Raw genomic sequence first — 20,455 nt, 5'->3', positions numbered from 1 at the left:
ATGAATTTTAGGAGAACGATGAAAAATCTGTAATGGAGATACTTGGATATTCAGACCATTCTGCCTTTAAGATCACTGTTAAATCAGTAACTGCAAATGGAACTTGGGGTGGATAGAGAGTCTTCTAGTGTTCCTAAGCCAGTTATTCCATTCTGCCTAAATACTAAGCCCCTGTAATCTTAATATATATTAGTGGGTTTGTGTTTTTGTGGAAGGAGTAAATGAGCTGTAACTTGCTGCCAGGTATACCTTGCAGGGTGAGGTTAGATTGGATTTCAGGTCCGTCCTCAGTGTAATCCCTTGTCACTAGAGACCCTATAGGGTACCTGTTCAGTGATTAAGATGACAAGGACACCGATAAAGGTCTCATAGTAAGCCAGACAAGTCATTTATGACTTGATCAGCCCATTACACACACAGAGCAAATGTTCAATAGAGCCTTTTATGTTTGGTCACAGATATGTCCCTGGTGACCATTTAGAAGTAGCTGGATGGAGGCACCACTCTTCAAACTGTGAGGTTTTCTTCTTCACTGCCAAAAACTAGACCACTGGATTAAGAAATACTGAGCTGAAAGCCAAGTTTGGCCATAAGAGGAAAATGAATGAGGAAAACAACTGAGGAAATTTATCTTACGTTGATTTGTGGGGGAAATTTTCCTCATTTTGTGTTGCCCGGGGTTGGGGGTGCTTCGTTAGTCCTTATTTTCAAAGTCGGCCATTTGCCTTAACTCTTAGATTATCCAGTGTGGGACTGCATTGAAATGAGATCACTGCTGCTGTGCTGTGTTCATTTATAATTGTGCCTCCTTTGAATCACTGTTAATGATCAGTCCAGGGCTGCGTGTTGTTCGGCTGGTTTTCCCTCCTTATCCTCTGGTTTGATTTAGTTTTCTGTGTGCATATCTTGTGCTTTTCGAAGAATTTCAATCCTGTAAGTACAACTCTGATTTCTGTATCATACAATTAAATTAACAAGGGCCAGTTATCCAGCTAGAAATTGGATCTAATCTTTTGTTGCCAAATACGAAATCAATTTAAAACTGAAGGTAGCATTTTCTCCCCAACATAAAATAGCAAAACTCCATCCTCATTTCCCACCCCTTTGTATCTATCACAGGGTGTCTAAAATTCACACATGGCTTTATTTATTTATTATTTTATTTATTTTGGCTTCCCAATTTGAACATCTGTTCTTTCCCCTTCACCCCTTTCCAGATGTTCCCTAGCTGTGCTGACCTCTGCACTGTGTAGTGTTGTCATCTGGTGGATTGTTTGTGACTACATTCTTCCCATCCTGCTATTCTGTCTTGATGGTTTCAGAACACAATAGCCGTCGGGACCCTTTGACAGATAGCTGCTGTGTAAGTGTCCCATTCCATTTCTCTATACAGTCACCTCTGGTGGCCAGTGTGTTTCTCATGGTGCACGTTTTTCTCACTGTCACCTCTCCTAGCTTTGTTGGTTTGCCTCTTTTCAAAGGTTCTTTTTCTGAAACTTCCTAATTAATGGGATGGTGGAGAGGGGAGGCCTTCCCTGATCCTTTCCTATAGGGATACTAAAAAACAAATTTTGTTTTTAAGTTGTGCTTACTCTTAACGCATTTTTTGAAATAGCAATTTATAAAGTCACCAAAATAGTTTCTTTTTCCTATCAAAAATAGTTAGTGAGTCTGGGATAATTGGGGTGTTTTTCTTTCAGTCAATTTCCTCTAATTTCCAGAGTAAATGTCTTCAGCATATCCTTTTCAATCTAGCAAAAAGAATTTGCCCACTGATTGCATGCTGTTGTAGAGATTTGCCTTTGCAGCTAGTGAGCGTTGTGTGGTGTTTCCCCTCCGACTCCATGGTTGGTTGTAGTGCTTTTAGCCGCAGCTGCTTCCCTGCTAAGTCTTCTGCCTTGAGTAAGCAGAATCTTCTCCTTGGCTTCATTTCACATCCTTCCCTGTAGGGAATACAGTTAGTACAGTTTTCAAAAATCATGTTAAATGGAAATAGGACAGCAGAGAAGACTGGAGTCCCTTGTTCAGCCTCGTGCTTCTGCATGACTGCCCCTGTGCTCACTTTCTTCCATTTTCCTTTCCCAGAAGTAATCAAAACACCCTTATTAGGTGATTATAGCAGATTTTTGTATTCTCTTGTTATCTTTCACCCTAAAATGAATATCTTAACAGTGAACAGACTTTTTGTTCTGCAGTAGAGTGTGGCAGGAAGCTTCCCCAGGGGAACACCGTGCAGTTGCCACCAAGAGCATAGGAAGGAGGGTGTGTCCTGTGAGAGTGTGGTTCACACTACCCTCTTATGTCTACACTGCATTCTTTTTTCTCTGAAACTCTTCCTTTAGCTCATATTTCAAGAATTCATTCTCTTGTTCCAACTTGGACTTCGGAGTTGTAAAGGAGCATGAAAGTTCCTTTTAGGATCTCCTCCAAAGTGGAATTCCATTGCAACCAACTCTCATACTTTATACTTCATGGCTTCCTGGAGTGTCTTCAGATGGCTAGAAAAGATTTAAAAATCCAGCAGATGCCATTCTTTTCAAAATTAACATGTTCCTATTATGACCTTTTCTCAAGTATCTTATTAATCCCAAGTTTATTATTGCATAGACAGATAAGCAGTATTTCTGATACAGGTCTTTTTGTTTTTCTTTTTTTTCTTTTATTCCTCTTACTAAGCTTAGGTATCTGCATATTCTGACTCAAGAACACCATGCACTACATAGATTTATTCTCAGACTGTTCTAAGTGGGAAAGGTATTTCAGATACCTGGAGTTCTAAACGGGTGGAATCGTTGCTAATAATACTTAGGCACTTTGTAGTTGTATTACTTTTCCTAAGGTAAGTTTAAAAATGGTCTCTATCAGACACTTTTCTTTTCAATATTCTGTGTAAGATATAATCTTTTTTTATTGTTATTACCGATATTTTCCAATGCATTTGTAGACCCAAAGAGTATTCAGTTTAGCTTGTCTGATTAAATTGGAATTTACAGAAACAGAAGCCTTCAGCAGTAACAATGATGTAAACAGGTATAATCTTTATAGTTACCTTGTGAGGGGACTACTTACGGGTATCATTTCTGGTATTCACCTCTATTGGCTGATGACGTATCATGGCCTGATAGTCTGATTTTCCAGGCATGCCAGGTAACAGCCTATTCCACACTATAGATGTCTGTGTCAGATTCTCTGAGACAGTGGCAAAGGAGAGCCTGAAAGTTGTAGGGCCTCAGGCCCATCATTTGGAAAGTTTGTTTAGTGTTGGTGGATAACCAAGTGTAAATAGTATAGTGCACAGTCTCACTGATGGATTCTTTTCTTGGAACTGAACATTTATGTTCAAAGCATTTTGTAGTTTGAGAGGTAAGAGAACTGGCTTGTCAGTTACTTGCTTTGCTATATGCCTCAAGTTGCAAGTCTCGGTCTGAGAATACTGAGTCTCAAAAGAGGTTGCCAAAAAGAAGGTGAACTGTTGTGTGGGCAAGACATAAAAAGGAGGACTGCAGATTAAGGAAAAGATGGAAAGGAATTTACAGAAACAAAAACCTTCAGCAGTAACAATGATGTAAACAGGTTTAATCCTTACAGTTACCTTTTGTGGGAAGTATTTAGGGTTACTAGGAAAGGAGAAAATATTTATGTAGAATATTGCTCTGCAAAGCCATGTGATTGGCCTGGTTTGCACCAGGTGAGAAGCAGTGGCCTCCCACATGTCTTGGGGTAGGGTGGATCTACCTTACGTTTGGTGTGGTGGGAGTTTACCAAGGTAATAATCTAAGTGTAGTTGCTGGGGGGTTTTCCAGTTTACTGATGCATAACTTACAGATACAGTAACTGCTGTGTTGTTAATGCAAATAACTAGTTACCTGAATCTCTACTGGTGTGATTAAATACGTTCCAGGTTTCTGTCATGCTTTTATTTTCAAAATAGCCATATGAATTATTTACATTAATTTTATAGAGAAAGAAATGCTTTCTAAAAGATGTTTCCTGCCAGCCTGAAATTTGATTTAGCAGCGATTTCTTTTTTCAAATAGTGAATATTTCAGTAGTAGTTAAGAAATCAAGATTTAAATTTCCTAAAACAAGTAATATATTGGCTCTTGTTTTTATGTTAATGATTTTACAAGGTGGGGATTGTCTATACTTTTGGCCGCCAGTGGCCTCAAATTATTTGACAAGTTGGTGTGGTATTTCCAAATAAACCAAAAGGAGTCTTATTTTCTCTCTTTGGCTAAATGGAGATAAAACCCAGGAGCCTCACAGAACAGGTGTGAGACCCCCCAGACTGGGCTTCAGAAATAACAGTAGAAGTTTGGTGGTTGTTTTGTTTTGCTTTATGAAAAATTCTATATTCAAATCCTGTTAGTAGAGACCATTAAATATTCTCCTGTCCCCCCCCCCAACCCATTTGATATGATCAGAAAATTTTTTAAATCCTTGTTTTCAGAGGTGGAAATCATATACCAGCATGGTTGGTTGCCTTCTTTGATCACACTGTCTGCATATACCTTTTCTGTGTTGTTAGAGTGATGAAGCTTCGTGAGAAATCCCAAGGCAACCATTGGTTCATTTACCCAGGATCAGTTTCCTTCTGAGACCGAAGGCCTGTTTCATAGGCTTTGAGGAAGACTATGGGGATAAAGCAAACCAGCTGAGAGAGCAGCCCCCCTCCCCCCAATAGCTTGGAAACCCCTGGCCTCCAGGCTGCCTCTCTGGTCCACTGCCACCCATCGCGTTTTTTTTGTTTTTTTTGGTTTTTTTTAAAGTGATGAGAAGTTAAGCATTTTACTAAATGCTGAATATGCTTTGGTTTGGGTTAATACTCAGAATTTACAGATCTTTGCTGCATTTTGAGGACCTGGCTTTGGTTATTAATTAACATGGCAGTAACTAAGGCATAGGAGACATATTAGTTAGTTGTAATGGTTCTGTTTACTCTTCATGAGCTGGGTCCTCCTAAGTGGTTATCCACTCTCACCTTTGTTTGGACATGAGAGGAGGAAGCTTATTTTTAAGGCAGTGTTTTCTCCTACAGAAAAATAAAAGTCAAGTGTATATATAAATGTGTGTGTATGCAGTTCAGCATTTTGGTCATTATCTGTTGAAGAAAAGGGTTGCACATAAAATCTTTTGATGTTTTCTGCTGTTTTCCCTGTGACCATTCAATGAAGAATTACAAAACACCCTCTACTTTTGAGCAAGGTACTTTATGTGGGCTTTATCTGAGGGTGTTCTTCTGACTCATGAATTTGCCTCCTGGACAACCTACACCCATAGGCATCAGTTATTTTAGAGATTAATTAAATCAAGATTCACAAAATTCAAACAATTTTGCTTTCGTGTGAATGGTACTTAGTGATTTAGTGAGTAGTTATAATCTAGACAAAATTCAAGTTTTGTTTGAACATATTTTAAAAATTGAAATGTTATATAAAGTAAGTATTGATTTGGGGTATATTGCCCATACTTTCACCTCCAAAGAGTGACTATTTTATAGATTTTTATATTCATATTCTTTAGAATTTGGGGCTTTTAAATGATTTCTTGTTTTCATGACTAGAATTCTGAGAATCCTCTTTTACTTTGGGGCACAAAGATTTGTTCTACTGATTGATTTCTTTGGTGTGAGAATTGCTTAAGATGCCAGGTGATTTTTTCCTTAAAGCAAGGTAAATTCAGGTTATCTTTGTGTAACCTTCATGGGGAAATAAAAAAGACTTGGATGTGAAAATGTGTTTTAGATTTTTTTTGGCAAATGTGTTTGTGGAAAATCCTATCAATTTTCAATAAAATAATTTGCACTAAAGTGCAAAGATGCCTTCCTCCGTCAAGTATTTGAAAATTGTTTCAGTGAATATAATCTTATTTTTTTCCAACTGTTTTCAGAGTAATTCTTCAGTCCAGTGTTCAGAGCTGTAAAACATCTGAACCTAACATTTCTGGCAGTGCAGGCATTACTAAAAGAACCACCAGATCTGCTTCAAGAAAAAGCAGTTTTAAAAGGTGAGAAAAGAATCCTACTCTTCTGAAAAGTTCCAAGCATTGATTTTCAAGTTTAACCTTCTGAAGATAGAAATGAAGAGAGAAAGAGAGGAGAAAGCAGAGTCCCTGTGACAGGAAATTAATCAAATGTGTTTGACTTGTTCATCATCTAAGAAAATCTGGGCCATTGCTAATGTAGGGTTTTTGTTTTGTTTTGTTTTGTTTTTCAGAGGTGGTTCTCAACACTGGAAATGTGGTCTCGGGGTCAGATTATGGGAAAATTGAGAGGGTTGTACTCAATACATTTTTGTATTTCCATAGCTCTCTGTTAGGCTCGGAGGAAATTTTTTTGTATATCAGATACAGCAAAATTGTTGGAGAATTAGCTGCAAATAAGTGTGATGGTGGGATATGAGAACACCAGTGAGTCTGGAATCCTTCTTTACCTAGGGCCTGGTCTCTTGGCCACAGTACACACCCAGGGGGGTTTGTGCTTTCACCGGGAGCCCAGCATCTTCCTTTCCTTCATTATTACAGGCTATGACAAGAACATGCACACATTCCATGACCAAATCCATTACTCATTATTGTTTTTGGTGGTTAATCATGAACTGAAAGCAGACATTTCACTTTTAGCATATTCCAGGAGCACTCCCCTTTTGAAGGAAGAGCAAATAACCTACTTACTGTCATCTCAGGAGGGGAAGGCAGGCGCCCTTTTGTGTTTGTGCCTCTTTGCCTGTGTTGACAACAACCTGTGGTCCTGTGCTCATGGCCCAGTGCCTCTCTTATAACAGACCACAAGCAGCCTGAAGATAGTTTGAACCAGACTTTAAAGCATCCTTCACGATTTTCCTTGCTTCTTTTTTAACTTTCTGCCCTCATATATTTGAGGCTGTGGGATGGCTGAGTTAGTCTCCAGGGCAGGTTTTCAGCAGCCTGCATCCTGAGGGACTTGCTAGTCCTTAGGGACTAGCTCTCCCACAGGGAGAGCTCTGTGTCTTTGTGCGTGTGCGTGCCTGTGTGTGTGTGTGTGTGTGTGTGTTTTGTTTTTTTAAGGAATTGTTCAGTTCTGCCAGTCTCCCCGTCTGCTCATTTTTTCATTATAATTTCACTACATATGTTTACTTACACAAGAATGTGATGGGGCCTTAGTTCAAGTAGTTGAAGACACCAACTCATAATTTGGGGATTTTGAATTTTTCATTGAAAGGTATCAAATATTCATAAATTTTTTATTCTTTAATTCCATTTGAAAAGAATATTAGAGAAATACTGACAGAAAGTCAAAGATTTAGGTACATTATAACATAATACCAATATGGTATTTATAATAGTGAGGAAGAGGAGATGGGCTGAAGATTGTTGAATTATGCCAAGTGAATCAAGAGTCATGTTTTTAAAGAAAACTTAATGGCCTGGATAAATGCTCATGAAGCAATAGGTGAAAAGAGCTATGCATAAAAATTATGAAATATTACTCTAGTTTTGTAAAAGTACAATATACTTTATGTATAGAAATGTATACATCTATAAATATATGTATATGCTTATACATATATTTATGTATATGTAACTTTATATTATACATATATTTAAATATTTATATATACATACATTTCTATGCATGTATGGAAATAATGTAATGGAAAATATGCTGTATTATTAACAGTTCTTCTAGCTGGTAGGACAGTTAGGGAGTTCTACTTTTTTATCATTTTCTTTTTCTCCAAATTTTTTACAATAAGTAGGGGGAAATGGGAGCGTTTTAATTTTGACATTTTAGGTGACTTAAACTATTAAAAATTCAAATAAAAAGCCTGTAGTCGGGACAAGTTAGACATGTTTTGAATGAACTTTTTTTTTTAGGTATAATTACTCAGGCTTCCATTACAGTTGAATGTGTCTTGCACATTTAATTCTACTTTCTGCTTTTCTGGATTGTGCTCTTCAGGCTACAGAGGAATAGAGTCCAGGAACCGGGACCACGCATACCCAGTCACACCGTGTTCCTCTGAGGGGTGTGGCCCTGCGGCAGTTTTTCCATCTAGGTCTTGTCTAGTGATCTAAACTTGTGTTTCTCAGCAGAGGTGGTTCCTGATTGCAGTGAGCATCTGCCTGAGGTCCGTGCACCAGATGCTTTGAGGGGTTGAAAGTAGAGTTCAGACTGAATATACTTGACTGAATTTTGAAATGACCCAAAGCAGTTTCCAGGCATTTGGGATAGTGCCAAAAGCCAAAAGGCTTATTCTAAATTCTCAGAGTGGACTTTCAGAAATTCTAGGAAGGATGAAGAAATAAACCAATGAGAGAGAATTGGGTTTTGAGTATGTTTCCCACCTCCCTTCATGCAGGGTCTCCTTGGCCTCTTTTGGGTCTTTGACCTGTGTTCACATCAACTTAACTGTGAGCCACCTACAGCTCATGAAATGAAGGCAAATACATTATGTACAGGTTCCATTTCCTGGTTCTAGGAAATAGAGTTGATATAGCCAAGCTGTAGCCTGCAGCTTTTATCCTACTGAATAGTATTTATTTTTCATTGAAAAGTAATGAGGGAATTGACACATTTGTGCATAGTCTGATTCAGGACAAAGCACTATAAGATTGTTGAGTAAAGTATTGAATTGAAAACTTTGCTAGACAGCAATACAAGGAAATGAACGTAGTATACCTTTCAGTATAAAATAAATACCTCCAAGGCGCCAGCATTACCTGTGTGCTGTTACCCCACCTCGGAAGCCTTCTCTTTGCAGGTTGGTGTTCACACATGATCGTCCTCGTCCTATCTGTCCTGCCATTGGAACTTGACCTTTCATGCCCATGTTCTGTTCCCTTCCTAGAGGCTTCCGGGATGAAGACCTTACCTAAGCACACTTTCCACTGATTTGGCTCTTTCGATTTTTGGCAGTTTACTGAGAGGCTGTACGACTTGGGACAACTTTTCCACAAACACATTAAAAGAGCGATTATTTGGAGGCTGAAAAACTAGGTGGTGTCATAAATCTTTGCTGTGGGGAAGAAGTGCCCCCATGTTTCTCTCCTGGCAGATGCTCATTCCCTCTCGTACCCATTGAACACAAGCCTCATCTGAGCCTCCTGAGCCTCTGCTGTGGCCCAGCGTGCAGTTACTGAAAGAAGTAAATTAATGGGCTTCCACCTCTCCCAATTGCTGTTAGAGCTATAAATCATTCTGCTGTTTCTCTTTTAAGAATTACTAAATCCATTGGAGAATTGACCTGCTTTCCAGTGTTCGTTCTTTCGGAGGAGCTCTCTCAGAGTCTTGAAAGTTCCATCATTGTGCCTCTGATTGAGGACCTGCAGTCACCTCATGGGGTACAATTCAGTTCAGTTCATGTCTTGACCCAACATATGTACCATCAAGTGCATGTTTCTGTAAGCATGTGCTATTTCCTTGGAGGAGTCCTTTTTTTCTTTCCTTCATTTTCTGAGAAAATGGTCATGGACAAGTGATTTTTTTTTTTTTCCCAAGTTATGTCATTGGGAATCATCACTTTCTGTTCCACCTGTCAAACCAACCTAATGTTCCTGGCTTTTGAGGTATTTTGCAGCTAATTATCCATATCATGGGGGAAGATAAATGCTCAGGGTGCCTTCCTTGGCCTCTAAAAACGTCAGTGTATCCAGGAGCTTTACTGTTGGGAGTACCACATTCAGGACTTCTTGGGCTTTTGAGGTCTGCTCATTTGTGACTTTTATCATCATCATGCCTGCCACTGCTTCTTGTCTCTTACAGTCTCAGTGTCCATTCCACCAATTCTGGGCTCCTGTCTTTCTGTTACAGTCTTTATCTCTGAAAGTGCATCTACATAGAAGCACCAGAATGTTGTTGCTAAATATCCTTTTTAAAAAATGTCGGTTTCCTCTGATCTTCTAAGATACTGATTCCCCTTTGAAATTCCAGACATTTCTCCACTTGGGTGCACCAGTTGACCTGGACCCTTATAGAAACGCAGTGTTCCATTGGGGTCTCCAGAGACTAAGTGATGGATTCAGACAAGCTACTCTCCTAGAGCGCCATCAGCACCCAGTGAGGGCACCTCCAGATGAGAACTGGCTTCTCTGACTCTACCCATTGCTTAGTTTCTTCTCTGAAAGTTGCTGTTGAGTTCAAAGTTGACAGAATAAATTGGGGAGGATAGAAGGGAGGTGGGGTGACAGTCCAGGTCAGTTTCCAAAGGCGGGATGGCTTTTCCTGGGGGGGAGGGTGGTGCCCAGCTGGCAGTAGGCCCAAGCTCCACTGGAAACTGCTTGAGGGGCCAGAGCTTTTTCTGTGACCGAATTCTGACTTTGGAGATAATCAAGTAACACTTCTTTATCTTTTCATTCTTTCCACCTTTCCCACAGCCTGGTTCCTCAGAGGGAAGGAAGGAAAAGGAATGCTTTGCAACAAATGCCCTTAATGGCATTATGGTACTCGCATTGCTCTGCTGCTTCTGCCCACCCTTCCTGTTTTCTTTATTTTTATTTTTATTTTTTATTTTTTTGCAGAACTGAACCTTTTTCTGCTCTGCCTTTCTCTCCCGTTTGTCTTTACTTTATGGTTGGTACTGTACTGTCTTTTCCAAAATACTTGTCATTAAAAAAATTATACAAAGTGTATACTTTTTAGCATGTCACTACTTTTATTATGTTGCCTTCCTTGTCTTTTGGTAACTTCATACGGGACACTTGGAAACCTTCATGGTAAAATCCTTTTTTTTCTCCCCCTGTATTCCCTCCATTTCAAGGACTAAAACAGTCTTGCGTTAAGTAAAAACCTGTGACCAGAACTGAAGGAAGACTCTAGGAACAGAGAACTACAGCAGGACTTAGCACAATTTATTTGGAAACAAAACAAAATTGCAAAAAGCCTTAGCTGCTTTCCACCTAAGAAGTTTATTCAAGGAAGACAATGTCCACTGGAGTTTAAATAACTACATGAGTTTGGGCACAAGCAGTGACTTGAAGAAGGCCCAGCTCACCTTTTATAGAAATGTCTGGAGTTTAATGACAAAAAAGCTGTTGTAAATTTAGTCTCAGGTGTAAATATCAAAAGCCCTCTGCTGTCAGGAGAGCTGACCAGTTTGTGTGGTGCACGTGTGTCCCTGTGATGGCAATCATTTTAGCTGCTGGCCTTCAGAAGAAGTGAGGATCTGATGGAGGTTTTTTATGTATTTATTTTCTGTTCATCCTGTGTCAAAATTTGTAAAGAGAAAACAGGCGTTACTGAAATGATTCTCTCTGTAATTTGATACCGTTTCGTTTAACCATCTTCAGTTCAACATTTGTAACGTGGTTGTAATGGTAACTCTGTTAAGTACCCAAACTGCTTGTCTTCCACCAAAGAGTGCTTTATTAACAAGAACCTGTGAAAACCCTGTTTGAACACTGTTGGATGTTGTGATAAAAAGTGGTACTTTGGCAACCTAAACTGGTAAGAGAATGTAAGCCGTAGCTCTAGGAAGACTCGGGAGGGGAAACTGGCTTCAGAGTTGGAAGATTGTTGTAAGTCATTCCTCTATGTGTTGTTGAGGAACTGGAGAATGCCAAGGCTGCCCACTGTTTGGTTGCTCAGTCCTACAAACTAAAATCATATTTCCTTCCACACATGATTTGAAAACAAAAACAAAAAAACAGCACTGTTGGTGTTTTCCCTTGGAAACAGCCATCCCAAATAATGGTGGCTTAAAAGAAAAAAAAAAAAGGTACTGCTTTATTAGGGTCTTTCTTTGTAGCATTGTGGATTTCTTTTTTGTGTGTGTGATCTGCCTAAGGCCATTCACATACCCTTTGATTTCAGTAACAGTTATTCATATCTGGATTTCCGTTGTTTGTAAATAAGAGACTCACTGTTGCCTTTGGTTAGGGAATACAACTAACTCTTTGCAGAGTGCCTTCGCCCCCCCCTACAAAACACAGCAGATCTGTGATACAAAGCAATCACAAAAATAATTTATTTGCTGGTAAAACAAAAAAATGGGGCCCAAAATACAAGAATATTTTGCAGTCACTTTGGTTACCTCCATAATAAAAAGTGAATGGCTTTAGTTATTGTTAACCAATTTTTGCCTGTCCTGGTTTGGAAAACAGGGGATACAATATGGAAAGGCTAGAGAAGGCAAATGCTTTCACATTACAAGATGAATGAACCAGGTGAGCAGGCAATTCCATTTTAAAAAGCTGCCTTTTTAACAAAACTTAGAGTGGTAAGAAGTGGTTGGAATAAACAGATTCAAGTCTGTTAATGCAAAAAGTTACTGGAAGACCATGGCTCCATTTTGATATTTACTCTCTTGGAGTAAATTAGAAGGTTGACTGGCTTTGAGGGGAGATGGCAGGTGCCACTGTCTTGGTCAGACAAGTGGCCTTTCCCCGTCAGGGGATGGGTCATGTTGGCTTTTGAACACTGGGGACTAGATCTCAGGAAAAAAAAAAGGTGGCTTTCTGTCCCTGGAAGTGAAGAGACACAAAGACCCACTTACTGGATGGGAAGACCCCTCTTTGCTAAGCTCTGGGTGGGAGGAGAAACATTCTATTTGCTGTCTCGGAGATAATACTAAGTATTCAGACTGTGCCCTTGCATAAAACATTGGATTCTCAGGGCAATTCTTCCCTTGACAATTTTAAAGGCCATCTCTCCTGCATAAATAATCCAGGTAGTTATGAAAATCAAACTTCCATCTCAACTGTCCCCAGTTTGGCTTTTTACTACATCAGAAAAAGTTACATGTGCTGTCTCCCTCATAGTGAATAAGCCATTTGGTGTCTTGGCCAAGAGTGAAAAATCTGGGCTTCAGCATTAACCACAGTACTTTTTTATTTTACAAATTGCCTTTTTGTGTTGGCTGCTCAAGTTTCCAGCTAGAATTGCTATCACTGTGGCTCTTTCTAAAAAATCTTTTTGTGTTTAACAGGCCCACTAAAATGAGTCATGGGAAACTAGTGATTTGATAAAGAAGCATTCCGTAGAACGCACTGGGGAGTTGTAATAGTGCTTCAGGGCGACTTCACAGCACACCAGTAAACTTACTGGGGGTGTATGTAGAATCCAGGAAGTGTCTGGGTCTGACTGATGGAAAGTTCTTTCTGCTATGAATAAGAGTGGATTCTTTTTTTCCCCTAACGGAAACTTCAGCACCCCAGAATCTTCCGAGATTCTAACTCCCTTGTCATAAGAAAGACCCTGTTGCTATGGAATATGAAGTAGGGCATGTCAGATGGAGAGATTTCTTCAAACTTGAAGCCTTAAATAGCTTTGAAAGGACACCGAGATAGTTTCTACTGGGATTAAAATTAGAAATGAATATTTTTAGGTGTTCTTGAAGCTTTTGGGGGACTCCTGTCCAAAGTCAGAGACAGTCCAAAGGAAGGGCGTCTGCAAAACCGGGTATCTAGAAAGTATAGACAGACTTCTCTTTTGTAATGCTAAAGAAAAACTAGAAATCTCTCTTAGCTGTCTATGAAGAGGGGTAAATCCTGAGCTGTGCCTCACTAAAACAAGTAGCCTTCCTTGTCCCAGTAGCCGCTTCTGGGTGGCATGCTGCTCTTCTCATCTCCAGCGTTCTTCTGTTCTAAACTTGGCCCCATTAGCCTGTCACCCACCCACTTCCTTCTCTTCCCTCCTCCCCTCTCACGGGGGTGATTTCTACCTCTTTTCTTGGGCCACACATTTTTAAAGAGGAATTCCCAAGTGTTCTCACGAGGCAAATGTGCTTGCCCTTGGAGCCTGATGGCCGGTTCGGTACACCCTGCGGACCATCAGGCGCTTTGGGTGGTGTTGTGCCAAGAGCTTCTGGAGGCTTTCCTTTGCTTCAGTCACCACCATTCATGACAAATGAGCAATGCGCTCTTTTGATGTTTGTTCTAAAATTAGCTTAACTGTTTCTCTTCATACATTTTTACAAGTAATTCTTGCATTTTGGAAAGCAGTGCTCATCAAAAACGACTTTAAAAAACTATTTTAATTCTTTAATAGTTCTCTCCTGCGAAAAACTGTCCTGGTCAGGCTAGCTGCTGCTCCTCCATTTCTCCTCAATCTGAGTATTCCTCTTGTTGCTAAGTGGAAAAACTACAGATATGTCCAAAAGACTGGACAATTCACCTATACTGTGTAGGAAATTACCTCCTTAATTGCCCAGTAGAATTAACTGTCAGCAGCAGGTAAGTTCATCTGATTATAGTACTGCAGTTTTATATTAATAACTTGCAGACTTTTATCCAACCTGCACTCATGTACAGATTATTAAAAGTTTTAAAATGTAACTGATTAATCAGTATTTGATCAATCATTGTCCTGATTTTTTTATTAAAATGTATATTTCTAATCATATTTTATAAAGCCAAGAGAGCTGGTTGAATGAATGTTTATTTTCCTGAAGGTATTTTTAAGATAAAGCTTCATAATGGCCTGTAAACTTTGCATATCTATGTAGTTTGGTACGTATTGTCAAGTTTGAAAATCTTGTGTATTGTAACTGGTTTTATACAAAACATTGAATAGTGAAAATTGTATCATTATAATCATATAATTAAAAGTATTAACCAAACAGCCTTTTGGTTTATTGTATTCACTTGCCATTCGAAATCATGGTAGGGAGTGGTTGAAGTATGAAGTGGATATAACCTTCTGTATCAGTTCGCAAGACTGGGCAGCTGAACCAGTTTATTTTCTTCCAGTTCTGTGGCTGGAAGTCCGAGCTCAGCGTGTTGGTAGGTTTCCATCCTTGGGCTTTTCTCTGTACACTCCAGTTCCTGGTGTCCTTCTGTCTGTCCTCTCCTTTTCTTATGATACCAGTCAGATTGCAATAAGGTCCATCCTAATGGGCTCATTTTAACTAATTACCTCTTTAAAAACCCGTCTCCAAGTGCGGTCACATTCTGAATCATTAGGGGTTAATGCTTCAGTAAGATCTTGGGGGATGCCCCTTCCTTAAGACAAGATAGTGAGGGGCTCCTGTTATGAATTCCTTCTAGATATACCCAGCACTAACTCAAGGAATGCAAAGGTTTGATTGGAGGAATTACTGAGGATAAGACACAAAAATCAGGCCCTTCGAGTCTCATGGATTGTAGACTATATTCCCCTCTCGTGACCTGCCGAGGTCAGGATTAAAGAGCTAAGCGAGGGGCAGGACTAGCGCCAAGGTGCCCACATTCTGATGTCCAAGCATGGATGCCATCCCAAAGCCCTCTTCCTGCCTCCCCTCTGATGGCCTCTTGCTGGCCCGAACCCCAAGGACCTCATGCCCGCACCATCATGCACAGGATGTGTCAGGAACGGAGGAGCTTGTTCTGTTAGGAGTGCTGTCCTGTTCCCAAAAGAACTCAGCTTTGATTCATGCCAGGATACAGATTTCAAAGTACAGACCACAGGGACTTGCCTTCTCCCCACATCCAAACTTCCACCAGGCACCGCTACCCCCGGAGTGTGATTCGCGGGCTCTGTCCTCTGTTGAAAGCCCGCAGCATCTGCCTGCCCTCCGCGGTTGGCCCTGAGGCCCACACTAGGTCACACGCCCTCCTGCTGACCAGTCAGAGCTCCGGTGATAGTCAAGGGTCAAACTGCATGAAGTATGGAAGTGCTGTGAAGGGGGCTGGCTTGGCTCTTGTAAGATTTGCGGTAAAACCCCAAGTCCCATCTTCCAGGGCCGTGCAGTGTGGTGATGAGCCCCGGAGACCCTATTCCTGTAGATTCTTGCTCTCTGTTGTTGGCAACACTGGTGACCTGCTAAACCCCTTCTGTTAAGTAAAATGGGAAGAAAAGCAGTTCCTGTCTTCATCAGGATGAGAATTAAATGAGATAATCTATGCAAAGCAAAACAGTACTGGCACAAAGCTTTCAATAAATTAATTTTTTTCATACATTTAAGGTGATTTTCTTTAGATACTTAGGTAACGAAAGACTGATTTTGAGCGCTCCATAGCTGGTATTTTTGGTGCCTATCACAGGTCGTAGTGCCAAGCACCGAGCGTCCCACCCGTTGACTGTTTCTTTCCCATCCCCCACATGTCTGAGTGTGGTGCTGGGGCTTGGGAAGGCGGAACTAGAGTTCAGGGGTGGAGTTCCCCATGAACATGACGTGGAGCACCCCACGTCAGCAGTCCGTCTCCCCATTGTTGCCCACGGGGGTTGCCAGCAGCACTAGTGCAGGGCCCTATACACGTTGTCTGTGGGTTCTTCTTGGGTGGTGGTGCTTATTTCCTTAGAATAAATTCTGACCAAAGGCATTTCTACTGGGTCGAGAATGTGCAGTGATTTAAAGCTTTCGTGTACATTCTGTCAGAAAGCAGCTTGGTATAATTGTTCAGAGCGTAAATTCTGGACCCAGGCTGGGTGCAAACCTTTGCTTCGGTTGTATGAGGATTAAATGAGTTGGTATTTGTTAATTAGAACAAGTGCCTGGCACATACCAAGAGCCATATATATATTGTGTTTTTTAAAAAAGAACAAATGGCTCTCCCAAAGATCTGGGGCAGTGGAGAGACCCCTCTATTCCCTCCTTTAGCAGCAGCTGGCAGGGCCCTGCTGAGGTCACTAAGGAAAGAGCAGGACACTGGCCTCAGTGCTGTAGGTCACCGGTCACCATTACTCCCCGCTCTTTCGGGTCCAAACTTTAACTGCCCCTTTACTGGGATTCGGGGCCTTTTGTCTTCCAAGTGGTTGGCACAGTGTGTACCTATCACAGCCTCACTACTTTTCTCACTTCTTTGAGCAGGGGGGAACACATGGACTCCAGGCAAACCCTTCTGCGGGCCACCCCAGACACCTCTTGCCTCTTCACTGGGGGTGCTGGCCCAGCCATATAGGAATGCAGAGCCTCCCCTGCAGCCTGGCCTTGTCTAACTGTGTCTCATCTCTTTGCTAGCAAGTCTGCATGGCTTTGACATGCTCCTGGATGACAGGTGCTCCATCCACACCGAAATGCCCAGGTAAGGAGGCCTCTCACCTGACAGGACTGGACCCCACATCCGCTGGCCATCACCAGGGACCGGCCCATGCCCCTGGGATTCTGACACTGGCCCTGTGTCCTATTTTTAAACAGGGAGAGGCTTTCAGTGGGAAAAGAGTGGAGGAGGTAGTATGGTTTGTGCATTCTTTTAATTGGAGAAAGACAATGGTTTCTTCTCATGGGTGTGTTTCTTCATGTAAAACAAGAAGACTTTATAGGCGGGACACTTCTTGCGTAGGACTCTCCGGAGAATGCAGTCAGTCTGGCATCCCCACCCACAAAATGCCAGTCATAGTCCCAGCCACTATGTAAGCCAGATACCCCCGCACATTTTCAGCCATCTTCAGGAAGCGATGCTCCCCCCCTTCCCCCCCGCCGCCCCAGTCAGGAACAGCTTCCCTGGGCAGTGTCATGGAAACAGGAATGGCTGCTCTTAGGACCTTTTAGAAGTGAATGTTGTCGCCCTGTTCTGCTCTGGCCCAAGCCCCAGTGGGCAAAAGAAGGGCCTGGAGGAAAGGTTTCACTTGGTGAGAAAGTGCCAGGGTGCTCAGTCCTCAGGAATGGGGTTCATGAGGATTTGTGAGACTGGGGGGGCCTTGAGACCGTGAGTGAACTGCCTTCCTGCCTGGCCCTGGCTTATCCCGTCGTGTGGCCACCACTGAGAGGTTGTCTCCATTCCTGAGAGCAAGGGGACTGTTGTGACCAAGCTGGATGCCTCACAGGAGCAGTGCAGGCAGGCCAGTGGCTGGCAGGCTCTTAGGACAGGACAGAGCAGGGCCTTGATCACTGCCTGGGACCCCTTGATCAGGGTGGTTCTGCTCTGGCCAAGCCCAGTTTGCCTTGCAGTGAACCAAAGAGTTGAGGGCATGTGCTGGGGAGTCTCTCCTCTAGCTGGCGTATTAAACTAGCCCTTGCCACACCCATTGACCCCCGTAAGACAGGTTCTGGTGTCATAAATACAGTTCTGTCCATCTCCTCCCTTTTCCAGTGATAGTTGGCTGTCTCGAGCTGTAAACTTTCTAGACCGGCTTTTAATCTGGCTTGGGATCCGTGAGGACTAGAGCTCCCAAGAGGCTCTCTCCTGGACAGCACAGTGCTCACCAGCGGAAATTCTCTCCAGGTGCGGTTTAAGCCTGTTCCTTCAAGCACGTCCCTCAGCCTTGGCAAGAGTGTGTGTCCTCTTCCTCCACAGGGCCTCAAGGTTTCAGGCCGAGGCTAGATCTGGGCCTACCAGTACGTAACCTGGAAAGGTGCCTGGGATGGGAAGGGACCAGGCTGACGCCCCTGTGGGGCCAGGTCAATCCCAAGCCCCCAGTAAATAGTGTTTCTTGGAACTTTCTTACATCAGGGGCCCCAGTGACTTACCTGCTGGAAGCCGGTCTGTCCCCCTCAAGAAAAATTACCACAGAATTTTTGAGTTCATATATAGGCCTCGTATGGCCTCCCTGGCTGGGCACCCTCTGGCTCCAGGAGTGCTTCTCGTACAGGTGCACCAGTCCTTCCAAGGTCTCACCCCGGGCATCAATAGATCCTTGCTGGAAGTCCCCGAGGGGGTGGTGGGTGTGGGGGTATCTTTCCACCCTGTTCACAGGTCCTGGCCGCCACTTCCCTCACTAGGCTGAGTGGCCTCCACGTTTCTGCTCCTTCCCTTCTACCCAGCCTGCTTTCCCTCTTCCTGAAGGCTGCTCCTGCAGCCCGCTCACTCCCAGCTCTCTTTGCCACACCTCGCAGTACATGGGGGCTGACCACTTTGCATTGCTGACAACATAGGCCTTACCTCAGGTACTTGAGTTTTCCTGCCAGTGGCCCGGATGCTGCCAGCGTCTAGACAGGATAAGTGCAGACCAGGGCCACTGACGCAGTTGTGTAGGTGTGTCATTGGTGGGGGCGAGCTCCCCCCGGGTTGGACAGCACACACTTGGGGGCTGTTCTCAGTGCCCCTGGTGGGATGGCTGTTCTCGAGGAAGGTTCTTACCTCACTGAGAGCGTTAGAGAACCATGGGAGCTCTGGAGAGACTTATGTGCACCTTGACACCACTCCAGTCTCACATGACCGGCATTCCCACTTCCAGATGACTTTGTGCTCCCAAGTCGGCCCTCTGAAATGGGGCCACGTTTTTGCAAAGTCACAAGGCTTAGAAGGCATTGTGGCTTGGCTGGGGAAATTCCAGCATCACCCTGAGTCACAGGAAACCTTGTGGCCGAGGGAAAGGCTTTCTGGAGCACTGGGAGATGGGCAGAAGCAGCCTGAGCCCATCAGAGGTCTCAGGAGCCATTGGGCCCTTTAGGTTCCATGAGGCCCCTGGGAGAGCCAAGCTTCTGTTCATTTCCTCCAGTGCCTCACTGGTGACCTTGAACCTAATCTTGTGGCCTCTCAAATCTTGCCATCTTCACCTGAGCAGGAGAACTGATAAAGCATTCCTGGAACACTTCTAATCCCATCGTGTTTTCAGGAGAATGTCAAGCGGGACTCACTTAGGCCACTGTGCGCAGTCGTGGAGGCCCCGGGGGAGGGGCTGAACACGGCCTCAAACAGCACATGGTGGAGCTGCATTGATCTCCTGCCGAGGAACCTGTCCTCTGGCCTGTCCCTGTCCTCCTACCAGCTTTACCCTAGAGACTAGTTACTGAAGTGGAAATTTCAGGAGTGTGGAAGGAACACTAGGCTTGAGGAGTGAATCCTGTTTCTGCCTCATCTCATCTCATGCTTGCCCAGGCAGTTGTTAGGAACTGAGAAGACACACGTGCTTCCCCTGTTCCCTGCCTGGGAAATACGAGACAACTGTAAGACCGCACACAGCAGCTGCTCAGGCACCCTGTTTCCTTAGGGGGGCTCTGCAACAGGGCGGGAGGGGGATCCTGCAGATGTATAAAACTCCCAAGCACAAAGCCTTAATGTTGGCGTGACCCTTGGGACTAAGTCAGGGTAGTGGCTCATTTCTGAGGGAGGGGAGGCTGTGATTGGCAGAGGCACATGGACAGACTCCTGGGAAAATCTGTTTCTTAGGTGGTGCTTATAAGGAAGTTTTGAGCTTTTATCCATAGTATTTTACAATAAAGACCTTTTTCCCTAAGATTTTAGTTTTAAGTATTCTCCAAACCCAACATGGGTCTCAAATTCACAACCTCAAGATCAAGTCACACACTATACTTACTGAGCCAGCCAGGTGCCCCCACAATAAAGATGTTTTTAAAATACCTTTTTTTCCTTCCTCATTCCCTTTACCACATAAATACAGACCCCTCTGGGATGGAGCCAGGTGAAGCCGCACACACGTGGGCCGTGTCGCGGGCAGTGGTGCCGGCCGCCAAAGGGCCTGATTCCAGGCCAGTGCTGGACGATCCAGAGAGAAGGGCGGATCCCTGGTGGTTGTTTCCACAGACCATACCCTCGTAGAGGCTGAGGGAGAGACGGGGGCAGTGAAAGGAAATGGGCAGATCGTCTCTCACGGTCTTATCCAGCTGGGTAATGCCATGTTGAGGGGGAGGGCAACCCCGCCTGCTGTTGGCAGCGTGGC

General features: G+C 43.2%; 1 protein-coding gene across 18 annotated transcripts in view; it reads left to right on the top strand.

Annotated features, from left to right (window-relative positions):
- Positions 1–18,343, top strand: part of CDC14B (cell division cycle 14B) — a 105,849-nt gene extending 87,506 nt beyond the window's left edge. For 7 of the 18 annotated variants that reach the window (XM_045086115.1, XM_045086116.1, XM_045086114.1 and 4 more), the window contains 2 exons: positions 5,890–6,006; positions 10,354–14,536. In XM_045086115.1, coding sequence (XP_044942050.1) covers positions 5,890–6,006; positions 10,354–10,618 — 382 coding nt within the window. In that variant the 3' untranslated portion in view covers positions 10,619–14,536. Of the gene's footprint in view, positions 1–1,217; positions 1,364–5,889; positions 6,007–10,353; positions 14,537–16,853; positions 16,918–17,925 lie in introns of those variants that run through there. The other 11 variants (XM_045086125.1, XM_045086121.1, XM_045086124.1 and 8 more) reach the window with 8 other exon arrangements.
- The last annotated feature ends 2,112 nt before the right edge of the window (positions 18,344–20,455 follow it).

The sequence above is a fragment of the Mustela putorius genome, unplaced genomic scaffold (genome assembly GCF_011764305.1).
Source record: "Mustela putorius furo isolate JIRA1106 unplaced genomic scaffold, ASM1176430v1.1 tig00000876_pilon_pilon_pilon, whole genome shotgun sequence".
Lineage (NCBI taxonomy): Eukaryota > Metazoa > Chordata > Mammalia > Carnivora > Mustelidae > Mustela > Mustela putorius.
Note: the sequence above shows the minus strand (reverse complement) of the source record. Positions and strands in the feature narration are given on the sequence as shown.